The 25,144-nt window shown below is 47.3% G+C and overlaps 3 protein-coding genes across 3 annotated transcripts; all 3 read left to right on the forward strand.

The window, feature by feature from the left end:
* The first annotated feature begins 832 nt into the window (after window positions 1-832).
* LOC146761538 (inositol 1,4,5-trisphosphate receptor-interacting protein-like 1) lies at window positions 833-2,471 on the forward strand. The gene has a single exon (XM_085542085.1). It carries the CDS (start codon window positions 913-915, stop codon window positions 2,104-2,106), a length of 1,194 nt encoding a protein of 397 aa, XP_085398211.1. The 5' UTR covers window positions 833-912; the 3' UTR covers window positions 2,107-2,471.
* A 4,176-nt stretch (window positions 2,472-6,647) lies between these two features.
* LOC146761539 (inositol 1,4,5-trisphosphate receptor-interacting protein-like 1) lies at window positions 6,648-8,310 on the forward strand. The gene has a single exon (XM_085542086.1). It carries the CDS (start codon window positions 6,740-6,742, stop codon window positions 7,931-7,933), a length of 1,194 nt encoding a protein of 397 aa, XP_085398212.1. The 5' UTR covers window positions 6,648-6,739; the 3' UTR covers window positions 7,934-8,310.
* A 4,164-nt stretch (window positions 8,311-12,474) lies between these two features.
* Window positions 12,475-14,137, forward strand: LOC146761540 (inositol 1,4,5-trisphosphate receptor-interacting protein-like 1). Its single transcript, XM_085542087.1, has one exon. It carries the CDS (start codon window positions 12,567-12,569, stop codon window positions 13,758-13,760), a length of 1,194 nt encoding a protein of 397 aa, XP_085398213.1. The 5' UTR covers window positions 12,475-12,566; the 3' UTR covers window positions 13,761-14,137.
* Window positions 14,138-25,144: the final 11,007 nt, after the last annotated feature.

Here is a 25,144-nt window from a genome sequence, read left to right on the forward strand (position 1 = left end):
AGCCAACTGCTTTCTCTGCAGTAAAACCCGAGGGAAACAAAGGAAATCCAGTCCGGCCACGCGCCTCAGAACAGGGCCGATGCCGCGGCCATGGAGGCCCAGGGCAGCTGAGGGGGGGCCGAAGGGTGGGGCCGAAGGGTGGGGATGGGGCGTCTGTGACGGCACAGCGCGTCACAATGCGGCGCTGGCCAGCAGCGGGCAGCGCTGCTCCACTTTGGCCTGGGCCAGCGGTGAGTGCAGCAGCAGGGGGAAGGCTGTGCTGGGCCGGGCGCGACCTGCGGCCCGCGAGGGGTTTGGGAGCCTGCAGTGCCGGCAGCGAGCGCTCAGGGGAGCCTGTGAGCGGCTCTCTGGGCAGCCAGCAGCGGCGCTGGCCTCAGCCCCCGCTGCCTCCCAGCTCCCTCGGCCCCGCTCCTACCTGAGCCCAGGGGCTGTGGCTCCTGGACCCGCTCCCCCAGCCGTGCTCGAGCTCCCACCCAGCCCCACTGACCTCCCCTCTCTCATCTCTTCCAGATCATGGCTTTGGCGTTTTTCTTCGCCTTGTTGGCGCTGACAGTGGCTTTCGTTGGTGATGAGTTGGACGCAGAAACGCTGGAACGCATGCGTGAGCGTGAGGTGTTTCTGCAAGAGCAGATGACACTTCAGTGGCAGCACGTAGAGAACCTGGGGCAGAGCTGGATAGGCATTCGAGCCTTGTCCTCTGTGTTGCCTTACCGGAAGGTTTGCAACCTTCTTGAACGCATGCGTGAGGTGTTTCTGCGAAAGCGGATGGAAAAGCTTCCGCTTCCGCTTCCGCAATTAGAAGAGAGCAACCTGAAGAAGAGCAGGGTGGATATTCAAGCCTTGCTCTTCTCTGTGTTGCCTTACTGGAAGGTTTGCAGTGTTCTTTGCATTCTCTTCCTTTTTCTCTGGTTCATGTGGAAGATCTATAAAAAGTTCCAGAGAAGAGAAGACATCAGTGATGAGGAGAGCTCCATCAGTAAGCAGGAGCAGCAGGAGGAGCAACAGGCTGATGCGCTCTGGCCAGACCAAATTCATCGAGACAACTGTGAGCAGATACTCCTCCTATTTGGTCACCTCATCAACTTATGCCAGTATCTGGTGTCAGATACTTTCTTTCCGGTGCCAGAGCGCCCCATCGGGGTGGGCAGTGCCTATGAAGGCTGGTGTCCCCCTGAGAAGGAACCCATCTTCTGCCTGCTTGTGCCCCTGTCGGCCCCCCGTGGGCACGTTTTCCACCTTGATCTGGGAGCCGCAGGGGAGCTGCCAGCAAGGAACTCCCGCATCCACGTAGATCTGGAATGCACGTGCGGGAGGGAGCCGGAGATGGGTATGCGGTGCTTCCTCCACACCTCCAAGGAAGAGCTGGGAAATCAGCACCCCAGCCTACTACGTGACTTCTGCGAGGACGCCTACCTAGATGTGGAGAAGACTGTCCAATGGTTCCAGGTGCTGATCACACGTGCCTGGAAATACATGCCTGAGGCAGAGACGTGCAGCATGAATGTGATGCCGTCCGGGCGCTCCTGCAGGATTCATCTGACAGACATCCACAAAACAGCCTGCGTTGTTGAGATTGTGTTTGGCGTCCAGCAAGAAAATACGGACATCTTTCTGAGCAGCCAGGAGACAGAGGCTGCTTTTACCCCCAGCACAACCTGGCCACAGAGTTGTGCGGTGGCTGAGGCAAAGTTTTTCCAGCACATAGCCACCCGTGACCAGTGGAACACTTTCAACCTCACATATGTGCAAGTGGGTGCCCACATCCTGGCGGGACAGACTTTTTCTCCCTACCAGCTGAGGACAGTGCTCATGCACCTCCTGACTGCCATCCCTTTGAAAAGCTGGCATGGGAGCTATTTCCTGCAGCGGATGGATGACATCTTGCGTTACCTGTGCTGCTGTGTGGAGGAGAAATGCCTGAACCATTTCCTCATAGGAAATGAGGATGTGCCTGCGGAGATCATCTTGCCGCAGGAATTCCGAGCATCCCGACCGCTCAACCTCCTCCAGCACCTGGTGCAAGATCCAGACAGTTATGAGCAGGCACTGCAGGAGTTGTGGGAGCTGCAAGATCGGCTCACAGGCCTGCTGTTCTATTGGAAATGAGAGACGCCCACTTGTCCTACAGACGAGCACTCTGGACATGGAGAAGACACCACTCAGCAGGCAGTCGGAATTGCTCCCAAATGTTTTCTCCACAACAAACCAACAGTGCGGTAGCCAGAGTGCTGAACTGAATATGCACAAGGGAGCAGCTGGTGAGAGACTACACTGTCCTTCCTTCACCACCCTGAGGACCACCTGGGGAGAGAGAAGATGCTCAGCCTCCTATACAAACTCTCCAGGATATGGAGAAAACTGCAACCTGGTTCCAGGAACTGGTGACAGAAGCCTGGGTAGCTATGCCTCAACTGTCAACAGTGCAGCGCGAGTTGAGGCCCTCCGTCTGCTTCTGCAAGCTCCGGCTGACAACCACCTCTTGCAGAGTCCTCTGGATTGAGCTCAGGCTCAGGGTACAGCAAGAGGACTTGGACACATTCCTGTCCTTTGAGCAGGCAGGGGCTGTTGATAGCAGAAGCACGAGGAGGCCGCAGAGATGCGATGCAGCAGAGACTTCTTTGGGAAACAGCCGCTACCGCAGGCTACATCTGATGGATTTCAAAAGAAGCTGCTTACTTTAGGCAGCGTTTGGAGTACAGCAAGACCATGAAGACATCTATCCGAGCAGCCAGGAGACAGAGACAGCTAGACCCATATCCTGGTAGCCACCGGCATTTCTACATATGCCTTTTAGATGCCGGGACCACATGGAGTGAAGAAGAATCATCTTTGTCCACACTGAAAATATAGTTAAATACTTAAATATAGTTAATGTAGATCAGAAAACGCATATTATTAAAACATATACATCGATGTTTCATCGATATATATGTTTTAATTAAAATTTAATAAAAATTAATAAAAAATTAATAAAAATTTAGAAAATTCATAAAAATTTTAAAAAATTATAAAAAATTATAAAAATTAAAAAAAAATTAAAAACCAAACAAAACTAGTGGTGTATGTGCCCTTCTTTTGGTGAAACTAATGCATCAGCTTTGGAACACCGGTGGATGGCAAGCTGAGACTAACAATTGCAGAAGCTAGCTTTAAGCTTGACTGTGTTCATTAGACGTTAATTTGGGGCTTTGTAACTTGGGTTCATGGTGAAGGCATGGCCAGGACCCCCTTTTCTGCAGAGCTGGCACTGACATCGGCAAGGAAGAAAAGTAACACAAATACATTAATCTGACTTAAGGCAGGGTAAACCCATGTCATTGCAGCTGACTTTCCTCCCATTCATCCAAAATTCTGTAGCAACTAAGCAAATCCAAAGCAACTAAAAACCGCCAGCTAGGCCAAAGACAGTAAATGTTCCCATGCTTTTAACTGGAGAGAGAAGTAAAAAGTGTTGATCTGTAAGCCAAAGTAACACTCCTGTCTTCCTTCTCTATACAGTCCTTCACATGTGCCACCATTCTGTTGTAGCATAATGAAGGAAGTAATCCAGAAAGTGACATAGGTTCCTGTTAACCACGCTATTTCTTGATCCCAAGAATCATTTAACAGCCATTAAGAGGGAAGAAATTTTGGTTTTCAGATTTTATGTAAGACCACCATACAATTCTTGTCAGCAATATACATCACAGAATCACAGAATTGTAGGGGTTGGAAGGGACCTCTAGAGATCATCGAGTCCAACCCCCCTGCCAAAGCAGGTTCCCTACACCACGTCGCACAGGTAGGCGTCCAGGCGGGTCTTGAATATCTCCAGAGAAGGAGACTCCACCACCTCCCTGGGCAGCCTGTTCCAGTGCTCCGTCACCCGCACTGTAAAGAAGTTCTTCCGCACATTTGTGCGGAACTTCCTATGCTGTGCTTTCATCCCATTACCCATAGCACTATCCCCACGCACTACTGAAAAGAGACCAGCCTCACCACTATGGCTCCCACACCTCAGGTATTTATAAACCTGGATCAAGTCCCCTCTCAGCCTTCTTTTTTCAAGGCTAAACGGACCCAGTTCCCTAAGTCTCTCCTCAAAGGGGAGATGCTCCAGGCCCTTCACCATCTTAGTGGCCCTCCGCTGGACTCTTTCTAAGAGATCCCTGTCTTTTTCGTACTGGGGAGCCCAGAACTGGACACAGTATTCCAGATGAGGCCTCACCAGGGCAGAGCAGAGGGGGAGGATCACCTCCTTCGACCTGCCGGACACGCTCTTTTTAATACACCCCAGTATGCCATTGGCTTTTTTGGCTCCAAGGGCACACTGCTGGCTCATGGTCAATCTGTCGTCCACCAGGACGCCCAGGTCCCTCTCTGCAGAGCTCCTCTCCAGCAGGTCTTCCCCCAGCCTGTACTGGTGCATGCAATTATTTCTACCCAGGTGCAAGACTCTACACTTGCTTTTGTTAAACCTCATCCGCTTTCTTACTGCCCAGCTCTCCAGCCTGTCCAGGTCTCGCTGAATGGCAGCACAGCCTTCAGGCGTGTCAGCCAATCCTCCCAACTTCGTGTCATCAGCAAACTTGCTGAGGGTGGTCACTATCCCCTCATCAAGGTCGTTGATGAAGATGTTGAACAAGACCGGACCCAGTACAGACCCCTGGGGGACGCCGCTAGTTACAGGCCTCCAGCCAGACACCGCACCACCACCAACAACCCTCTGCACTCTGCCAGTCAGCCAATTCTCGACCCACTTCACTGTCCACTCATCTATCCCATACTTCCTCAGCTTTGTTATAAGGATGTCATGGGGGACAGTATCAAAAGCCTTACTGAAATCAAGGCAGACTACATCTACCGCCCTCCCCCTGTCCACCCAGCTAGTGACATCTTCATAAAAGGCCACCAGGTTGGTCGAGCACGACCTCCCCTTGGTGAACCCATGCTGAGTACTCCTGATAACCTCCTTATCACCCAGTCGTCTGGAGATGGCATCCAGCACAAGCTGTTCCATCACCTTCCCTGGGACAGAGGTGAGGCTGACTGGCCTATAGTTACCCGGGTCTTCCTTCTTGCCCTTTTTTGAAGACTGGAGTGACATTGGCCGTCCTCCAGCCTTCAGGCACCTCCCCAGTTCTCCAAGACCTCTGACAGATTACAGAGAGAGGCTCAGCAACAACCTCCGCCAGCTCTCTCAGCACCCGCGGATGCACCCCATCAGGTCCCATGGATTTATGGACCTTAATGTTTCCTAGGCACTCACGGACCACCTCTTCCCTGACTAAAGGGGAATCTCCCATTCCCCGGTCTCAGGAACTTGCTTATTAAGATCAGAATTGTTTACTCCAATTAACGCCATTTAAGAAAATTTTAAAACTACATTGAATAAAGATTCACATAAACAAGAGACTACAGTTCTGATTCAGATCCTGGAATATCCAGTCATACTCATTAAGAGTTGCCCATAATGTGTGCTATTTAGTCTGTCGTGATCCCTTAAAGGAGTAAAAGAATTGGTGAAAACTAGTCTAACTGCAGGCAAACCTAAGGGAGGCCCTGGGAACTCAGAAAAACATAGACAAGGCTCAAGATGGACAGGCCCACTTGATTTACTGCTCTGCAGACAGGCAGAAACACACTCGTCTCAGAGATCCCTCTCTTGAGTCAAGAAGTCAAGAGTGGACAAAGTTTGAGATTTAAAGCGGACCTGATAATGAAAAGAATATTGCATCAACAAAAACTGAAGAAATTGAAGCAAATGCAACCAAAAAAGTCAGGTTAAGAACAAGACGTGTTTAATCTGTAATCGCCCCTTAGGGTAGCACAACATATGAAGCCAACTGCTTTCTCTGCAGTAAAACCCGAGGGAAACAAAGGAAATCCAGTCCGGCCACGCGCCTCAGAACAGGGCCGATGCCGCGGCCATGGAGGCCCAGGGCAGCTGAGGGGGGGCCGAAGGGTGGGGCCGAAGGGTGGGGATGGGGCGTCTGTGACGGCACAGCGCGTCACAATGCGGCGCTGGCATCGAGGCCAGCAGCGGGCAGCGCTGCTCCACTTTGGCCTGGGCCAGCGGTGAGTGCAGCAGCAGGGGGAAGGCTGTGCTGGGCCGGGCGCGACCTGCGGCCCGCGAGGGGTTTGGGAGCCTGCAGTGCCGGCAGCGAGCGCTCAGGGGAGCCTGTGAGCGGCTCTCTGGGCAGCCAGCAGCGGCGCTGGCCTCAGCCCCCGCTGCCTCCCAGCTCCCTCGGCCCCGCTCCTACCTGAGCCCAGGGGCTGTGGCTCCTGGACCCGCTCCCCCAGCCGTGCTCGAGCTCCCACCCAGCCCCACTGACCTCCCCTCTCTCATCTCTTCCAGATCATGGCTTTGGCGTTTTTCTTCGCCTTGTTGGCGCTGACAGTGGCTTTCGTTGGTGATGAGTTGGACGCAGAAACGCTGGAACGCATGCGTGAGCGTGAGGTGTTTCTGCAAGAGCAGATGACACTTCAGTGGCAGCACGTAGAGAACCTGGGGCAGAGCTGGATAGGCATTCGAGCCTTGTCCTCTGTGTTGCCTTACCGGAAGGTTTGCAACCTTCTTGAACGCATGCGTGAGGTGTTTCTGCGAAAGCGGATGGAAAAGCTTCCGCTTCCGCTTCCGCAATTAGAAGAGAGCAACCTGAAGAAGAGCAGGGTGGATATTCAAGCCTTGCTCTTCTCTGTGTTGCCTTACTGGAAGGTTTGCAGTGTTCTTTGCATTCTCTTCCTTTTTCTCTGGTTCATGTGGAAGATCTATAAAAAGTTCCAGAGAAGAGAAGACATCAGTGATGAGGAGAGCTCCATCAGTAAGCAGGAGCAGCAGGAGGAGCAACAGGCTGATGCGCTCTGGCCAGACCAAATTCATCGAGACAACTGTGAGCAGATACTCCTCCTATTTGGTCGCCTCATCAACTTATGCCAGTATCTGGTGTCAGATACTTTCTTTCCGGTGCCAGAGCGCCCCATCGGGGTGGGCAGTGCCTATGAAGGCTGGTGTCCCCCTGAGAAGGAACCCATCTTCTGCCTGCTTGTGCCCCTGTCGGCCCCCCGTGGGCACGTTTTCCACCTTGATCTGGGAGCCGCAGGGGAGCTGCCAGCAAGGAACTCCCGCATCCACGTAGATCTGGAATGCACGTGCGGGAGGGAGCCGGAGATGGGTATGCGGTGCTTCCTCCACACCTCCAAGGAAGAGCTGGGAAATCAGCACCCCAGCCTACTACGTGACTTCTGCGAGGACGCCTACCTAGATGTGGAGAAGACTGTCCAATGGTTCCAGGTGCTGATCACACGTGCCTGGAAATACATGCCTGAGGCAGAGACGTGCAGCATGAATGTGATGCCGTCCGGGCGCTCCTGCAGGATTCATCTGACAGACATCCACAAAACAGCCTGCGTTGTTGAGATTGTGTTTGGCGTCCAGCAAGAAAATACGGACATCTTTCTGAGCAGCCAGGAGACAGAGGCTGCTTTTACCCCCAGCACAACCTGGCCACAGAGTTGTGCGGTGGCTGAGGCAAAGTTTTTCCAGCACATAGCCACCCGTGACCAGTGGAACACTTTCAACCTCACATATGTGCAAGTGGGTGCCCACATCCTGGCGGGACAGACTTTTTCTCCCTACCAGCTGAGGACAGTGCTCATGCACCTCCTGACTGCCATCCCTTTGAAAAGCTGGCATGGGAGCTATTTCCTGCAGCGGATGGATGACATCTTGCGTTACCTGTGCTGCTGTGTGGAGGAGAAATGCCTGAACCATTTCCTCATAGGAAATGAGGATGTGCCTGCGGAGATCATCTTGCCGCAGGAATTCCGAGCGTCCCGACCGCTCAACCTCCTCCAGCACCTGGTGCAAGATCCAGACAGTTATGAGCAGGCACTGCAGGAGTTGTGGGAGCTGCAAGATCGGCTCACAGGCCTGCTGTTCTATTGGAAATGAGAGACGCCCACTTGTCCTACAGACGAGCACTCTGGACATGGAGAAGACACCACTCAGCAGGCAGTCGGAATTGCTCCCAAATGTTTTCTCCACAACAAACCAACAGTGCGGTAGCCAGAGTGCTGAACTGAATATGCACAAGGGAGCAGCTGGTGAGAGACTACACTGTCCTTCCTTCACCACCCTGAGGACCACCTGGGGAGAGAGAAGATGCTCAGCCTCCTATACAAACTCTCCAGGATATGGAGAAAACTGCAACCTGGTTCCAGGAACTGGTGACAGAAGCCTGGGTAGCTATGCCTCAACTGTCAACAGTGCAGCGCGAGTTGAGGCCCTCCGTCTGCTTCTGCAAGCTCCGGCTGTCAACCACCTCTTGCAGAGTCCTCTGGATTGAGCTCAGGCTCAGGGTACAGCAAGAGGACTTGGACACATTCCTGTCCTTTGAGCAGGCAGGGGCTGTTGATAGCAGAAGCACGAGGAGGCCGCAGAGATGCGATGCAGCAGAGACTTCTTTGGGAAACAGCCGCTACCGCAGGCTACATCTGATGGATTTCAAAAGAAGCTGCTTACTTAAGGCAGCGTTTGGAGTACAGCAAGACCATGAAGACATCTATCCGAGCAGCCAGGAGACAGAGACAGCTAGACCCATATCCTGGTAGCCACCGGCATTTCTACATATGCCTTTTAGATGCCGGGACCACATGGAGTGAAGAAGAATCATCTTTGTCCACACTGAAAATATAGTTAAATACTTAAATATAGTTAATGTAGATCAGAAAACGCATATTATTAAAACATATACATCGATGTTTCATCGATATATATGTTTTAATTAAAATTTAATAAAAATTAATAAAAAATTAATAAAAATTTAGAAAATTCATAAAAATTTTAAAAAATTATAAAAAATTATAAAAATTAAAAAAAAATTAAAAACCAAACAAAACTAGTGGTGTATGTGCCCTTCTTTTGGTGAAACTAATGCATCAGCTTTGGAACACCGGTGGATGGCAAGCTGAGACTAACAATTGCAGAAGCTAGCTTTAAGCTTGACTGTGTTCATTAGACGTTAATTTGGGGCTTTGTAACTTGGGTTCATGGTGAAGGCATGGCCAGGACCCCCTTTTCTGCAGAGCTGGCACTGACATCGGCAAGGAAGAAAAGTAACACAAATACATTAATCTGACTTAAGGCAGGGTAAACCCATGTCATTGCAGCTGACTTTCCTCCCATTCATCCAAAATTCTGTAGCAACTAAGCAAATCCAAAGCAACTAAAAACCGCCAGCTAGGCCAAAGACAGTAAATGTTCCCATGCTTTTAACTGGAGAGAGAAGTAAAAAGTGTTGATCTGTAAGCCAAAGTAACACTCCTGTCTTCCTTCTCTATACAGTCCTTCACATGTGCCACCATTCTGTTGTAGCATAATGAAGGAAGTAATCCAGAAAGTGACATAGGTTCCTGTTAACCACGCTATTTCTTGATCCCAAGAATCATTTAACAGCCATTAAGAGGGAAGAAATTTTGGTTTTCAGATTTTATGTAAGACCACCATACAATTCTTGTCAGCAATATACATCACAGAATCACAGAATTGTAGGGGTTGGAAGGGACCTCTAGAGATCATCGAGTCCAACCCCCCTGCCAAAGCAGGTTCCCTACACCACGTCGCACAGGTAGGCGTCCAGGCGGGTCTTGAATATCTCCAGAGAAGGAGACTCCACCACCTCCCTGGGCAGCCTGTTCCAGTGCTCCGTCACCCGCACTGTAAAGAAGTTCTTCCGCACATTTGTGCGGAACTTCCTATGCTGTGCTTTCATCCCATTACCCATAGCACTATCCCCACGCACTACTGAAAAGAGACCAGCCTCACCACTATGGCTCCCACACCTCAGGTATTTATAAACCTGGATCAAGTCCCCTCTCAGCCTTCTTTTTTCAAGGCTAAACGGACCCAGTTCCCTAAGTCTCTCCTCAAAGGGGAGATGCTCCAGGCCCTTCACCATCTTAGTGGCCCTCCGCTGGACTCTTTCTAAGAGATCCCTGTCTTTTTCGTACTGGGGAGCCCAGAACTGGACACAGTATTCCAGATGAGGCCTCACCAGGGCAGAGCAGAGGGGGAGGATCACCTCCTTCGACCTGCCGGACACGCTCTTTTTAATACACCCCAGTATGCCATTGGCTTTTTTGGCTCCAAGGGCACACTGCTGGCTCATGGTCAATCTGTCGTCCACCAGGACGCCCAGGTCCCTCTCTGCAGAGCTCCTCTCCAGCAGGTCTTCCCCCAGCCTGTACTGGTGCATGCAATTATTTCTACCCAGGTGCAAGACTCTACACTTGCTTTTGTTAAACCTCATCCGCTTTCTTACTGCCCAGCTCTCCAGCCTGTCCAGGTCTCGCTGAATGGCAGCACAGCCTTCAGGCGTGTCAGCCAATCCTCCCAACTTCGTGTCATCAGCAAACTTGCTGAGGGTGGTCACTATCCCCTCATCAAGGTCGTTGATGAAGATGTTGAACAAGACCGGACCCAGTACAGACCCCTGGGGGACGCCGCTAGTTACAGGCCTCCAGCCAGACACCGCACCACCACCAACAACCCTCTGCACTCTGCCAGTCAGCCAATTCTCGACCCACTTCACTGTCCACTCATCTATCCCATACTTCCTCAGCTTTGTTATAAGGATGTCATGGGGGACAGTATCAAAAGCCTTACTGAAATCAAGGCAGACTACATCTACCGCCCTCCCCCTGTCCACCCAGCTAGTGACATCTTCATAAAAGGCCACCAGGTTGGTCGAGCACGACCTCCCCTTGGTGAACCCATGCTGAGTACTCCTGATAACCTCCTTATCACCCAGTCGTCTGGAGATGGCATCCAGCACAAGCTGTTCCATCACCTTCCCTGGGACAGAGGTGAGGCTGACTGGCCTATAGTTACCCGGGTCTTCCTTCTTGCCCTTTTTTGAAGACTGGAGTGACATTGGCCGTCCTCCAGCCTTCAGGCACCTCCCCAGTTCTCCAAGACCTCTGACAGATTACAGAGAGAGGCTCAGCAACAACCTCCGCCAGCTCTCTCAGCACCCGCGGATGCACCCCATCAGGTCCCATGGATTTATGGACCTTAATGTTTCCTAGGCACTCACGGACCACCTCTTCCCTGACTAAAGGGGAATCTCCCATTCCCCGGTCTCAGGAACTTGCTTATTAAGATCAGAATTGTTTACTCCAATTAACGCCATTTAAGAAAATTTTAAAACTACATTGAATAAAGATTCACATAAACAAGAGACTACAGTTCTGATTCAGATCCTGGAATATCCAGTCATACTCATTAAGAGTTGCCCATAATGTGTGCTATTTAGTCTGTCGTGATCCCTTAAAGGAGTAAAAGAATTGGTGAAAACTAGTCTAACTGCAGGCAAACCTAAGGGAGGCCCTGGGAACTCAGAAAAACATAGACAAGGCTCAAGATGGACAGGCCCACTTGATTTACTGCTCTGCAGACAGGCAGAAACACACTCGTCTCAGAGATCCCTCTCTTGAGTCAAGAAGTCAAGAGTGGACAAAGTTTGAGATTTAAAGTGGACCTGATAATGAAAAGAATATTGCATCAACAAAAACTGAAGAAATTGAAGCAAATGCAACCAAAAAAGTCAGGTTAAGAACAAGACGTGTTTAATCTGTAATCGCCCCTTAGGGTAGCACAACATATGAAGCCAACTGCTTTCTCTGCAGTAAAACCCGAGGGAAACAAAGGAAATCCAGTCCGGCCACGCGCCTCAGAACAGGGCCGATGCCGCGGCCATGGAGGCCCAGGGCAGCTGAGGGGGGGCCGAAGGGTGGGGCCGAAGGGTGGGGATGGGGCGTCTGTGACGGCACAGCGCGTCACAATGCGGCGCTGGCATCGAGGCCAGCAGCGGGCAGCGCTGCTCCACTTTGGCCTGGGCCAGCGGTGAGTGCAGCAGCAGGGGGAAGGCTGTGCTGGGCCGGGCGCGACCTGCGGCCCGCGAGGGGTTTGGGAGCCTGCAGTGCCGGCAGCGAGCGCTCAGGGGAGCCTGTGAGCGGCTCTCTGGGCAGCCAGCAGCGGCGCTGGCCTCAGCCCCCGCTGCCTCCCAGCTCCCTCGGCCCCGCTCCTACCTGAGCCCAGGGGCTGTGGCTCCTGGACCCGCTCCCCCAGCCGTGCTCGAGCTCCCACCCAGCCCCACTGACCTCCCCTCTCTCATCTCTTCCAGATCATGGCTTTGGCGTTTTTCTTCGCCTTGTTGGCGCTGACAGTGGCTTTCGTTGGTGATGAGTTGGACGCAGAAACGCTGGAACGCATGCGTGAGCGTGAGGTGTTTCTGCAAGAGCAGATGACACTTCAGTGGCAGCACGTAGAGAACCTGGGGCAGAGCTGGATAGGCATTCGAGCCTTGTCCTCTGTGTTGCCTTACCGGAAGGTTTGCAACCTTCTTGAACGCATGCGTGAGGTGTTTCTGCGAAAGCGGATGGAAAAGCTTCCGCTTCCGCTTCCGCAATTAGAAGAGAGCAACCTGAAGAAGAGCAGGGTGGATATTCAAGCCTTGCTCTTCTCTGTGTTGCCTTACTGGAAGGTTTGCAGTGTTCTTTGCATTCTCTTCCTTTTTCTCTGGTTCATGTGGAAGATCTATAAAAAGTTCCAGAGAAGAGAAGACATCAGTGATGAGGAGAGCTCCATCAGTAAGCAGGAGCAGCAGGAGGAGCAACAGGCTGATGCGCTCTGGCCAGACCAAATTCATCGAGACAACTGTGAGCAGATACTCCTCCTATTTGGTCGCCTCATCAACTTATGCCAGTATCTGGTGTCAGATACTTTCTTTCCGGTGCCAGAGCGCCCCATCGGGGTGGGCAGTGCCTATGAAGGCTGGTGTCCCCCTGAGAAGGAACCCATCTTCTGCCTGCTTGTGCCCCTGTCGGCCCCCCGTGGGCACGTTTTCCACCTTGATCTGGGAGCCGCAGGGGAGCTGCCAGCAAGGAACTCCCGCATCCACGTAGATCTGGAATGCACGTGCGGGAGGGAGCCGGAGATGGGTATGCGGTGCTTCCTCCACACCTCCAAGGAAGAGCTGGGAAATCAGCACCCCAGCCTACTACGTGACTTCTGCGAGGACGCCTACCTAGATGTGGAGAAGACTGTCCAATGGTTCCAGGTGCTGATCACACGTGCCTGGAAATACATGCCTGAGGCAGAGACGTGCAGCATGAATGTGATGCCGTCCGGGCGCTCCTGCAGGATTCATCTGACAGACATCCACAAAACAGCCTGCGTTGTTGAGATTGTGTTTGGCGTCCAGCAAGAAAATACGGACATCTTTCTGAGCAGCCAGGAGACAGAGGCTGCTTTTACCCCCAGCACAACCTGGCCACAGAGTTGTGCGGTGGCTGAGGCAAAGTTTTTCCAGCACATAGCCACCCGTGACCAGTGGAACACTTTCAACCTCACATATGTGCAAGTGGGTGCCCACATCCTGGCGGGACAGACTTTTTCTCCCTACCAGCTGAGGACAGTGCTCATGCACCTCCTGACTGCCATCCCTTTGAAAAGCTGGCATGGGAGCTATTTCCTGCAGCGGATGGATGACATCTTGCGTTACCTGTGCTGCTGTGTGGAGGAGAAATGCCTGAACCATTTCCTCATAGGAAATGAGGATGTGCCTGCGGAGATCATCTTGCCGCAGGAATTCCGAGCGTCCCGACCGCTCAACCTCCTCCAGCACCTGGTGCAAGATCCAGACAGTTATGAGCAGGCACTGCAGGAGTTGTGGGAGCTGCAAGATCGGCTCACAGGCCTGCTGTTCTATTGGAAATGAGAGACGCCCACTTGTCCTACAGACGAGCACTCTGGACATGGAGAAGACACCACTCAGCAGGCAGTCGGAATTGCTCCCAAATGTTTTCTCCACAACAAACCAACAGTGCGGTAGCCAGAGTGCTGAACTGAATATGCACAAGGGAGCAGCTGGTGAGAGACTACACTGTCCTTCCTTCACCACCCTGAGGACCACCTGGGGAGAGAGAAGATGCTCAGCCTCCTATACAAACTCTCCAGGATATGGAGAAAACTGCAACCTGGTTCCAGGAACTGGTGACAGAAGCCTGGGTAGCTATGCCTCAACTGTCAACAGTGCAGCGCGAGTTGAGGCCCTCCGTCTGCTTCTGCAAGCTCCGGCTGTCAACCACCTCTTGCAGAGTCCTCTGGATTGAGCTCAGGCTCAGGGTACAGCAAGAGGACTTGGACACATTCCTGTCCTTTGAGCAGGCAGGGGCTGTTGATAGCAGAAGCACGAGGAGGCCGCAGAGATGCGATGCAGCAGAGACTTCTTTGGGAAACAGCCGCTACCGCAGGCTACATCTGATGGATTTCAAAAGAAGCTGCTTACTTAAGGCAGCGTTTGGAGTACAGCAAGACCATGAAGACATCTATCCGAGCAGCCAGGAGACAGAGACAGCTAGACCCATATCCTGGTAGCCACCGGCATTTCTACATATGCCTTTTAGATGCCGGGACCACATGGAGTGAAGAAGAATCATCTTTGTCCACACTGAAAATATAGTTAAATACTTAAATATAGTTAATGTAGATCAGAAAACGCATATTATTAAAACATATACATCGATGTTTCATCGATATATATGTTTTAATTAAAATTTAATAAAAAATAATAAAAAATTAATAAAAATTTAGAAAATTCATAAAAATTTTAAAAAATTATAAAAAATTATAAAAATTAAAAAAAAATTAAAAACCAAACAAAACTAGTGGTGTATGTGCCCTTCTTTTGGTGAAACTAATGCATCAGCTTTGGAACACCGGTGGATGGCAAGCTGAGACTAACAATTGCAGAAGCTAGCTTTAAGCTTGACTGTGTTCATTAGACGTTAATTTGGGGCTTTGTAACTTGGGTTCATGGTGAAGGCATGGCCAGGACCCCCTTTTCTGCAGAGCTGGCACTGACATCGGCAAGGAAGAAAAGTAACACAAATACATTAATCTGACTTAAGGCAGGGTAAACCCATGTCATTGCAGCTGACTTTCCTCCCATTCATCCAAAATTCTGTAGCAACTAAGCAAATCCAAAGCAACTAAAAACCGCCAGCTAGGCCAAAGACAGTAAATGTTCCCATGCTTTTAACTGGAGAGAGAAGTAAAAAGTGTTGATCTGTAAGCCAAAGTAACACTCCTGTCTTCCTTCTCTATACAGTCCTTCACATGTGCCACCATTCTGTTGTAGCATAATGAAGGAAGTAATCCAGAAAGTGACATAGGTTCCTGTTAACCACGCTATTTCTTGATCCCAAGAATCATTTAACAGCCATTAAGAGGGAAGAAATTTTGGTTTTCAGATTTTATGTAAGACCACCATACAATTCTTGTCAGCAATATACATCACAGAATCACAGAATTGTAGGGGTTGGAAGGGACCTCTAGAGATCATCGAGTCCAACCCCCCTGCCAAAGCAGGTTCCCTACACCACGTCGCACAGGTAGGCGTCCAGGCGGGTCTTGAATATCTCCAGAGAAGGAGACTCCACCACCTCCCTGGGCAGCCTGTTCCAGTGCTCCGTCACCCGCACTGTAAAGAAGTTCTTCCGCACATTTGTGCGGAACTTCCTATGCTGTGCTTTCATCCCATTACCCATAGCACTATCCCCACGCACTACTGAAAAGAGACCAGCCTCACCACTATGGCTCCCACACCTCAGGTATTTATAAACCTGGATCAAGTCCCCTCTCAGCCTTCTTTTTTCAAGACTTCAGTTCCCTAAGTCTCTCCTCAAAGGGGAGATGCTCCAGGCCCTTCACCATCTTAGTGGCCCTCCGCTGGACTCTTTCTAAGAGATCCCTGTCTTTTTCGTACTGGGGAGCCCAGAACTGGACACAGTATTCCAGATGAGGCCTCACCAGGGCAGAGCAGAGGGGGAGGATCACCTCCTTCGACCTGCCGGACACGCTCTTTTTAATACACCCCAGTATGCCATTGGCTTTTTTGGCTCCAAGGGCACACTGCTGGCTCATGGTCAATCTGTCGTCCACCAGGACGCCCAGGTCCCTCTCTGCAGAGCTCCTCTCCAGCAGGTCTTCCCCCAGCCTGTACTGGTGCATGCAATTATTTCTACCCAGGTGCAAGACTCTACACTTGCTTTTGTTAAACCTCATCCGCTTTCTTACTGCCCAGCTCTCCAGCCTGTCCAGGTCTCGCTGAATGGCAGCACAGCCTTCAGGCGTGTCAGCCAATCCTCCCAACTTCGTGTCATCAGCAAACTTGCTGAGGGTGGTCACTATCCCCTCATCAAGGTCGTTGATGAAGATGTTGAACAAGACCGGACCCAGTACAGACCCCTGGGGGACGCCGCTAGCTACAGGCCTCCAGCCAGACACCGCACCACCAACAACAACCCTCTGCACTCTGCCAGTCAGCCAATTCTCGACCCACTTCACTGTCCACTCATCTATCCCATACTTCCTCAGCTTTGTTATAAGGATGTCATGGGGGACAGTATCAAAAGCCTTACTGAAATCAAGGCAGACTACATCTACCGCCCTCCCCCTGTCCACCCAGCTAGTGACATCTTCATAAAAGGCCACCAGGTTGGTCGAGCACGACCTCCCCTTGGTGAACCCATGCTGAGTACTCCTGATAACCTCCTTATCACCCAGTCGTCTGGAGATGGCATCCAGCACAAGCTGTTCCATCACCTTCCCTGGGACAGAGGTGAGGCTGACTGGCCTATAGTTACCCGGGTCTTCCTTCTTGCCCTTTTTTGAAGACTGGAGTGACATTGGCCGTCCTCCAGCCTTCAGGCACCTCCCCAGTTCTCCAAGACCTCTGACAGATTACAGAGAGAGGCTCAGCAACAACCTCCGCCAGCTCTCTCAGCACCCACGGATGCACCCCATCAGGTCCCATGGATTTATGGACCTTAATGTTTCCTAGGCACTCACGGACCACCTCTTCCCTGACTAAAGGGAAATTTCCCTTTCCTTGGACTCTCTCATCAACCTACAGGGTCTGGTATTCCTGACTTTCACTAAAGACAGAAGAGAAGAAGGCGTTCAGTATTTCCGTCTTCTCAGCATCCCCTGTTACCAGTTCTCCCCCCCTCACTTAGTATGGCAATCACATTCTCCCTAGCCTTCCTTTTGCTGTTACCATATTTAAAAAATCCTTTTCTATTATCCTTTATCTCCTTAGATAGATTCAACTCGAGGTGGGCTTTAGCTTTCCTGGTTGCATCTCTGCAGTTCCTGACTACATTCGTATATTGTTCCCAAGTGGTCAGACGTTTTTTCCACATATCTTGTACTTTCTTCTTTCTACGGAGCTTGCATACGTGCTCCTTACTCATCCATGCAGGTCTCCTTGCACCTTTTCCCAATTTCTTATTCACAGGGACGCCCCAATCCTGATCTTGGTAGAAGAGCCATTTAAATGCTAACCAGCTCTCACAGGCCCCCTTACCTTCTAGCACCCTGGCCCACAGGATAGCCCCAAGTTGGTCCCTAAGGAGATCAAAATCGGCTCTCCTAAAGTCCAGGGTAGCAATCCTACTTTTTGCTTTGCTTCCTCCACTCAGGATATTGAACTCCACCATGTCATGATCACTACATTTCAAGCTGCCCCCGACTTTTACTTCCTTAACAAGTCCTTCCTTATTGGTGAGAATAAGGTCCAGCAACACCCCACCCCGCGTCGGTTCCTTGACCACCTGCATCAGGATGTTATTTGCAATGCACTGCAAGAATTGTCTGGACTGTGCATGCCTGGCCATGTTGGTTGTCCAGCAAATATCTGGATAATTGAAATCCCCCATAAGCACCCGTGCCTGGGAGCATGCCGCTACTTCCAGTTGCTTATGGAAGGTCTCATCAACCTCATCCTCCATATCAGGGGGCCTGTAGTACACACCCACAACAGTGTCCCCTTTGCCAGCCTGGCCCTTGATTCTCACCCACAAGCTCTCAACTTCTACATCACTCTCCCCCAGGTGGAGTTCAATACATTCTAGCTGCTCACTCACATAAAGAGCAACTCCACCACCCCGCCTTGCCAGCCAATCTTTCCTAAAAAGCACATAGCCCTCCATGATGACATTCCAGTCATGTGAGCTGTCCCACCACGTCTCCGTGATCGCAATGAGATCATGGCCAAGTGACTTCACACAGAACTCCAAATCTTCCTGTTTATTCCACATGCTTCGCACGTTAGTATACAGGCACTTGAGAGAGGCAGCATCTCCCCTCCCCTCTCCATGCCTTTTAACTCCATTGTCTGCACCCAGCGAGCTATGCTTTAAGTCTTTAACTGCCGCAACAAAATTGGGTGGATTTTCTCAGTGTAAAAGAACCTGCCATTCTGATAAAGTACTACTAGGACAAACTCCAATTGCCTCCTTCTACCGCTTTGGACAGATTAAAAAAGTTAAAGGGGTCTACTTTTCCATATGTTTGATGTTAATTTCTACCTAGAGGTGGGGAAAAGCCCATCTCCTGAGTACTTTTATTCTGTGGTGATGCAAAAAAGCAAGCACCAAATAAGAAGCCTACAAACCTGCCGATGAAAGAAGTCAGAAAAGTCCCATTATTTTGAAGAAGAGGAGGCATTAATTACAGACCTCATAGAAACTGAACCGCCAAGAGCTTAAAAATATAACATTCACATTTAAATGTCACCGTATTTCCTGATTTGTACACATTCAGATAGTGGGCACTATATTTCCTTCTACTTTAATAATAATAATAATAATAATAATAATAATAATAATAATAATAATAATAATAATAATAATAATAATAATAATAATAATAATAATATACAATTTTAATAAAAATTCCAATTAGCCTATCTTATCATAACTACAATTATTGTAATATCCATAAACCAGTAACATCATTGGCTCAGCATTTGCAGGTGCCTGTGATCCATTCACTGAAATACAGGAGCACCTTGATCCTGCTAGTGAGTACAGACAGAGATGCTTCCTGTTGGCTGCTGTGCATTGTGAGAGGGAAAGGCTTACTCTGTTCAAGGATGTTTGGTTTTCGGGTGTGACACTCCTATGCTCAAGTCTCTGAGAACTCAGTCTAGCCTTCAGATGTCATTAATGATAATTATGACAAAACAAAACTGTGAAGTTTAGTCTATGTGTGAGTTTCTGTACAGAAATAAGGTTTTGCATAAATGGCATTGTATGGGTCTCTGTGGCCATTTTGATATAAGTTGTTGAAACACATTCAATTCTAGTCTCCCTTGTGAGAAGCTCTTTAGCATGATCTACACATATAGTACATTACATCACCTACTTTTGGTAGTGCCTGTTTGAAGCCCACAAGCACAAGATTAGAGTAACTACATAAAGGTGCTCAGGAACCATTCTCCATTTCTAGGGAAATGATCAGCTTTTGTGGGAAACTACAGGTTCTGAACTGATGCTGATTCAAACACAAGGAGAAAGACACAGTTGCTTCACTGAAACCCCTCAGGATTTCCTGTATATATTCCATTTAGTGAGCATGGAATTCATCTCAATTCATTGCAACCACCTAGAAGTTAAACCACCACATCAACTGAAAGACACATCCAGAAGATGGTTCAATTCACATGCTGTAAATACCTCTCCCAGATACTGACTTTCTCTGCACTGATCAGAGAAGATGCAAAGTTTTCTGAGAATACAGTACAGTGAAAGAAACAAATTAATAAAATTAATCTTAAAATTATTTCATCATACACCTCGGTTTGTACTAACCTATTACATTCTTTGCATAAATTGTCTTTGAATGGGATGTGTTGGTTGCTTTGTTATCACAGCTCATTGACATATATGGAGAATATATGTCATAATGCACCCTCATGTATGGAAGCTTAAAATTATGTCTGTGATACGGAGGCGATCTTCCAGTAGTACAGCTGGCTGAAAGCAGAGTATTTTAAAACACTGTATAAAACAAGGAAAAACAGCAGAGAAGAGCAGCAGGTTAAACCACATGAGAGAAAGCACAGTGAGTGGGAAGGCTGCAACTTCATGTCGATTATAATTTCATTCTTTCAAGCTCAAGTGACTTCCTTTCTGCAGCTAAGGTTCTACTGTGTTTATGTTAGTTAATTAACAAAGAAAAAATACAACTCGGTTATTTTCCCCATAGGTGAATGTTTCTTATGGAGGCATTTAAGCTGAGTACTAAAATTTAGAGGTATTGAGTCAGTTTTTTATTTTAATTTGAATATCTGAGAGCACACACAAATCAGCTCAGAATGTTTTCTATGAGGCAGCAGTCATATAGAGTAATTAACAATTAGCTATCAAAGCTTTATCTTCTCAGTTATGTCTTCTGTAACTGCTAATAATGACAAAATGGAAGAAGCTTGTTGGTACGTTACATTTATTGAAGAAATATTGCATATGTCATGTAACAGTGTTTTGGACTTAATTGAGACCTGTTCTATTTTGGACAGTATTTCTTCTGTCCAGCACTGTTCTTCAGAGTAAAATTTTAGCATGTTGTTACATAAAAGGGGGAAAATTCAAAACATGCAGGTAGAAAGGAGGGTCCTGATCTCTACTGACTTTTAATAAATGTAAAATTTGCTTACTACCTATTTCTTTAAAGTACTCACCAGATTGATTTAAATTATAAAGCAAACAAAACATCAGGACTACACACAATGGAAGCCACAACTGTAGGTGAGAAGTTAAACCTGCATGCTATTTTAGTACATATAGGACTTGCTTGTGAATCATATCCAAGCATCTAAAAATAAATCCACCCTTCTCTCCACGTGGAAAACAGTATCACTCTTCAGTTATTTTGGGGTTTATTTTTCTGCCTCAGATCCAAAGGACATAAGAAAATCAATACTATATCCTCATTTCACACCTCACACCTAGCATTACAAAGGACTGCATTTTACAGCCTCACTAAACCATAGCTCAGGATGTTCCTTGTTATGTACCAGAGGTGCTCAGCACAGCCATGGTGGTAATGAGCAGTGGACATTCACAGGCAACCAGAGCCAGCTCTGTGGCAAGTAATAGCAGAGTGGTTGGAACCAGGTACCTTAAAGGTCCCTTCCAACCCAAACCCATTCTAAGATTACATCAGATTGTGATCAGTGGAAGTAAAGCCAGTGCTAACAGCCACATCTGTCCTGTTCTGCTGCAAGGTCAGCAAGCTGCTTCTTTTTGTAACAACTGGAGCAGAGATTCTTTTTCATTGGGACTGCGTAAGGAGCATTACCATAGCCCAGTTTGACCTCACGTATGCATGAATCTCTCTGTCTGAATTTATGCTGTCAGAACTGATTTTTGGGTGGTTGCCCAGATATATTATCTTACTGAGAAGTATTCAAGGATGACAAGGCTGCAGATTAACTAAATGTAAAGTTAGGTGTCGCTGTCAGGAGAATATGAAAGGAAACAGTTCACACTGATTTGTATTTCTCTTACCAGTATCTCCCTCAGTCTAGCTAATGTGGCTTGAGGTAACTATTCTTTCTCCAAATGTTGCATACATTTACACATCGTGACAGTTTGGTGATTGTGATTCACGTGTTCTTAGTACCAAAGGTTCACTTCTGTCATAAAATAAAACACTCCTCCAGTAACTTTGGGAAAGGCTCAAAAAATATGGGAAATATAAATTAATTTAGTAATACTTGGCATGCGAGGTTTTGGACGTCAGGATAATTTCTGCTCATAGCAATCTAGATTTCATCCTGAAAAAATAAACATATTTGGTAGAGTTCTTGCTGGTCTCAGCAGTCAGAGAAAGTATTGTTTATTAGTGGTCCACAGTCAAGAGAACATTCCCATGCTTTCCCTCCCAGTCTTTTTTGAGTTGCACATTTCAGACAGAAGCATTCAGGATGCTAGCAGCTGACAGAGGCAAGAGATCTTTTTGAGGAATTATATATATACTAAAACAATGATTATTTGCATTCATTGTAGTCTGACATCAAACTGGAAGTTAGTAGATCCATACTAGCAGCGTCTCTGTTCCTCATATTTTATAATTAGTAAAATCAAGTAAAACCTAGTTGGTGTTTGTTTACTGGTAATTGCAGGTGTAAAATCACCTGCCTCAGTGTTCAAGGCATCTGAAGTCATTCGAGAAATAGGAAGAAAAATGGTATGGGAAAGAAGAATGGGCTTCCACAACCTTCAGCTCCTACAGCAACAAAGGGATTTGTACCAAAAGTTCACAGATGTAAGCTTCAGGAGAAAATATGGAACATCATACAGTGTTTCAAAGGAAGTTTGAAAGATGTGAGAAATGTATTATCAGAAGAGACATGGTAAGGATTAATCAATGGATCATTTTCCTCTCTGAAGGTCCTGATCTGCTTTGAGCCATTTCTAACAGCAATGGGACTATTATTTTCTGTACAAACACAGTTTCCTAGCAACAGTGTGCCCGTGAGCTGCCTGTGTCCAAGTGGATCTCCTCTCTCAGATCTTTCCTCTCCCTTAGACTATGCTTTATTTGGGATAATATTACATACCATAAATATGAGGGGGAAATGTACTGCTTGAATAAGCATGAAAATGTCCATGAAGTCTGCAGTTTTGTTTCTTTATGGAACTGGAGCATGAACATAAAATAGAAGAGTTAGGGAAGCTTCATACTTTCTATTGCAATGAAAGAAAGGAAGCAAATGTTATTCCTGAATAAAATTGTGCTGACTCTAATACTCAAGAAATGAGGTTTCCTTATATAGTGCCAGACTTCTCTGCTTGAAGGCCTAGAAGAAGCTCTAATTTAACCACGTGAAAGTTCTGGCAGTATGTCCTGTGCTGCTTATCCCTGAAGAAGAGAAAAAGAAAAAGATCAAACTTGAGTGGTTTGAAAGGGGCATTCGCAATGCGGGTATAATTTCCTCAAAAATAAGATATGCGTGTTTCTATTACTGTTGTGATCAAAGCCCCGTTGTTCTAAAATAAAAGGTAGTTGAGTGTAAGTTAGAAAAGAAAGACTACAAATGAGCTAGCATTTACATGCTTGCATTTAAACTCTGTGCACACTTCAGTGGAGACATTGACTTCTGTTGGAAATTCTGTTTATCTGAGATTTAGAATTCCATCTTTTAAGTCTAGTTTCCTAAATCTAAGAACTTCCAGAGTTTTTAAAGCACTTCTGCCTCTGCCCCTGACTAACCCTCATTAGGGTGTTTTTTAGTTCTCATTCACTCCACCAAGTGTTTCAAAATACACCAAGCACATCATCCAAATTTTGTGTAATGCTTCTGCCATCTCCTGTATATCTGTTTAATTTGACAGGTGTACATAAAAAGCAGGAAAGGAGGAATAATTTATTATTTATCAGCAAAGGCAATTAGAAAATAGCAACAATATGGTATCCTGATGAAGAACAAGCATTACATCTTATACCATGAAGTTTTTACATCTGGGAAGTGTTTAACCAAAAAAAAAAAAAACAAACCCAAAAACAAAAACAAAAACTAAAAAACAAAAAACAAACAAACAAAAACAAATAGAAAGGGCCTGCAACTGAGTTTTCTCAGGTAAGGACAATTCTAATGCAAAACCACAACCTCCCTGTCACTGTTTCCTGATGACAGGCTGCATAGGCTGGCACTGGAAGACTGGTTGTCTCACTGCTCAGAGTGAACTGGGGAGTAAAACTAAGCCTCTAAAGAGAGCATCAATAAAACCTGGTAAATTCAAGATGCCACTTTTTTCTTTTTTTAATAAGTCTCAAATGTTTCAGAAGAACTGTTTGGTTATTGATGCTCCAAGGATACCAGAGGAAATTAAGTTTTTAGGTCTTGTGTAGGAAAACTGTAGGAGTTTTTGAGAAAAGTCACACAGAGAACAGTGGCTTGCCATCACCTAAATAGATGAAGTTGAAAGAAAACAAGCAAACAAACAAATTCAAGGGTACCAGTTCTTCTATCTTCCTGCCTTTCTTGGCATCTTCTCAGGCAAGGTTCAGACGGTTTATAGTTGAAGAATTACAGCCCTAAAAACTCTGGGGAGGCTGACAGAAAAAGCTGCTTTACAGGTCTCCACAGACCCCTCAAGTTCTTAATTGTTTTAGTTAAAATTCTCTGTACCAACTCTAATTGAAAATGAAGTGTGGGGTCAGTGAAACCTAGCCTTATTTAGGTCAGTGGGGGTTTTACCATCAACACTGATAATAACAGAATTTCACACAGGGTGTTTACTGTTGCTATCCTGGTAAATAGCTGAGCTCCATTTATTAACACCCGCATGGAAATACTCTAGCCAGACTGCACAACAAAGTTAATGACATAGCCTAATACTTGCTGTGTCATATTGTCACACGAATCTGACCAAATCTATGTGGATGGAGTGAATTAAAGCTGCAGAATTGTAAGACTGCTGGGAGTTGCACAGATGTGAGGTGTTCAGTGATAGCAAGCATTACTGCACAGTGCCTTCATTTTGGGCAACTTCTAACTTCTTTGAAGACTTCAGTTCTAGAAGAACTATAAATTCTATGAGAATTTAAGATGGTATTTTGTTCTGTTGCTTTTTTACAGCCATCATCCTGATGACTGAGAAAGATCTTCTTTCAAGTCCAAAGACAATGGAACAATTCTGCACTACTTTTACAGCTTCTTTGTATTCTCCTTACTGTAAATCCTATTAAATTAAAACTAAGTAGAATAGATAAGAGCCTAACTTGCATAGACAGTTTGAATACCTGTAGCTTTCAGAAAAGTGGAAAAAAAAACAACCCACAAATATCATACTGAATGTTCAGTGGAAGTGTAAACATGTCAGAGAACTGAAGCATCACACTAGAAAGAATCAGTGAAAAGCACTCTCATATATATTTGTGTGCTTTAACATGTGTAAAATAAGGAACATAGTCAACAATTTCATGGTTTTAGCTCAGACCATTCCTTTTGTCACTGCCATAATCCACAGTCCTCATTCACTAAACTCACCCTCAGTTTAGAAAAAACTGACCCTTTTATCTAGGGTGACTCCAGAGGGGCATTCTTGCAGCAAGAGTGTACTGTATTTGACGTAGTAAAACAGAGAGCACACCAGGAAATCGGGATATGCCCCATCTTCATTTGTCTGCACAGTGATTTTCCCCCTTTCTCTTTCACTTTTTGGTCTGATTCTCCAGTCCATTTCTTCATGCACTTTTCCAGACCCCTAACAGACCTTTACAGAAGAGAAAACAGACTACACTGTGAAG

The sequence above is a fragment of the Coturnix japonica genome, chromosome 3 (assembly GCF_054131305.1).
Source record: "Coturnix japonica strain WE chromosome 3, WE-NBRP24, whole genome shotgun sequence".
Taxonomy (NCBI): Eukaryota; Metazoa; Chordata; class Aves; order Galliformes; family Phasianidae; genus Coturnix; species Coturnix japonica.

What these genes read in the sequence shown, in the direction of transcription:
- LOC146761538 (XM_085542085.1), top strand. Translation starts at nt 913, where the DNA reads ATGTGGAAGATCTATAAAAAGTTCCAGAGAAGAGAAGACATCAGTGAT.
- LOC146761539 (XM_085542086.1), top strand. Translation starts at nt 6,740, where the DNA reads ATGTGGAAGATCTATAAAAAGTTCCAGAGAAGAGAAGACATCAGTGAT.
- LOC146761540 (XM_085542087.1), top strand. Translation starts at nt 12,567, where the DNA reads ATGTGGAAGATCTATAAAAAGTTCCAGAGAAGAGAAGACATCAGTGAT.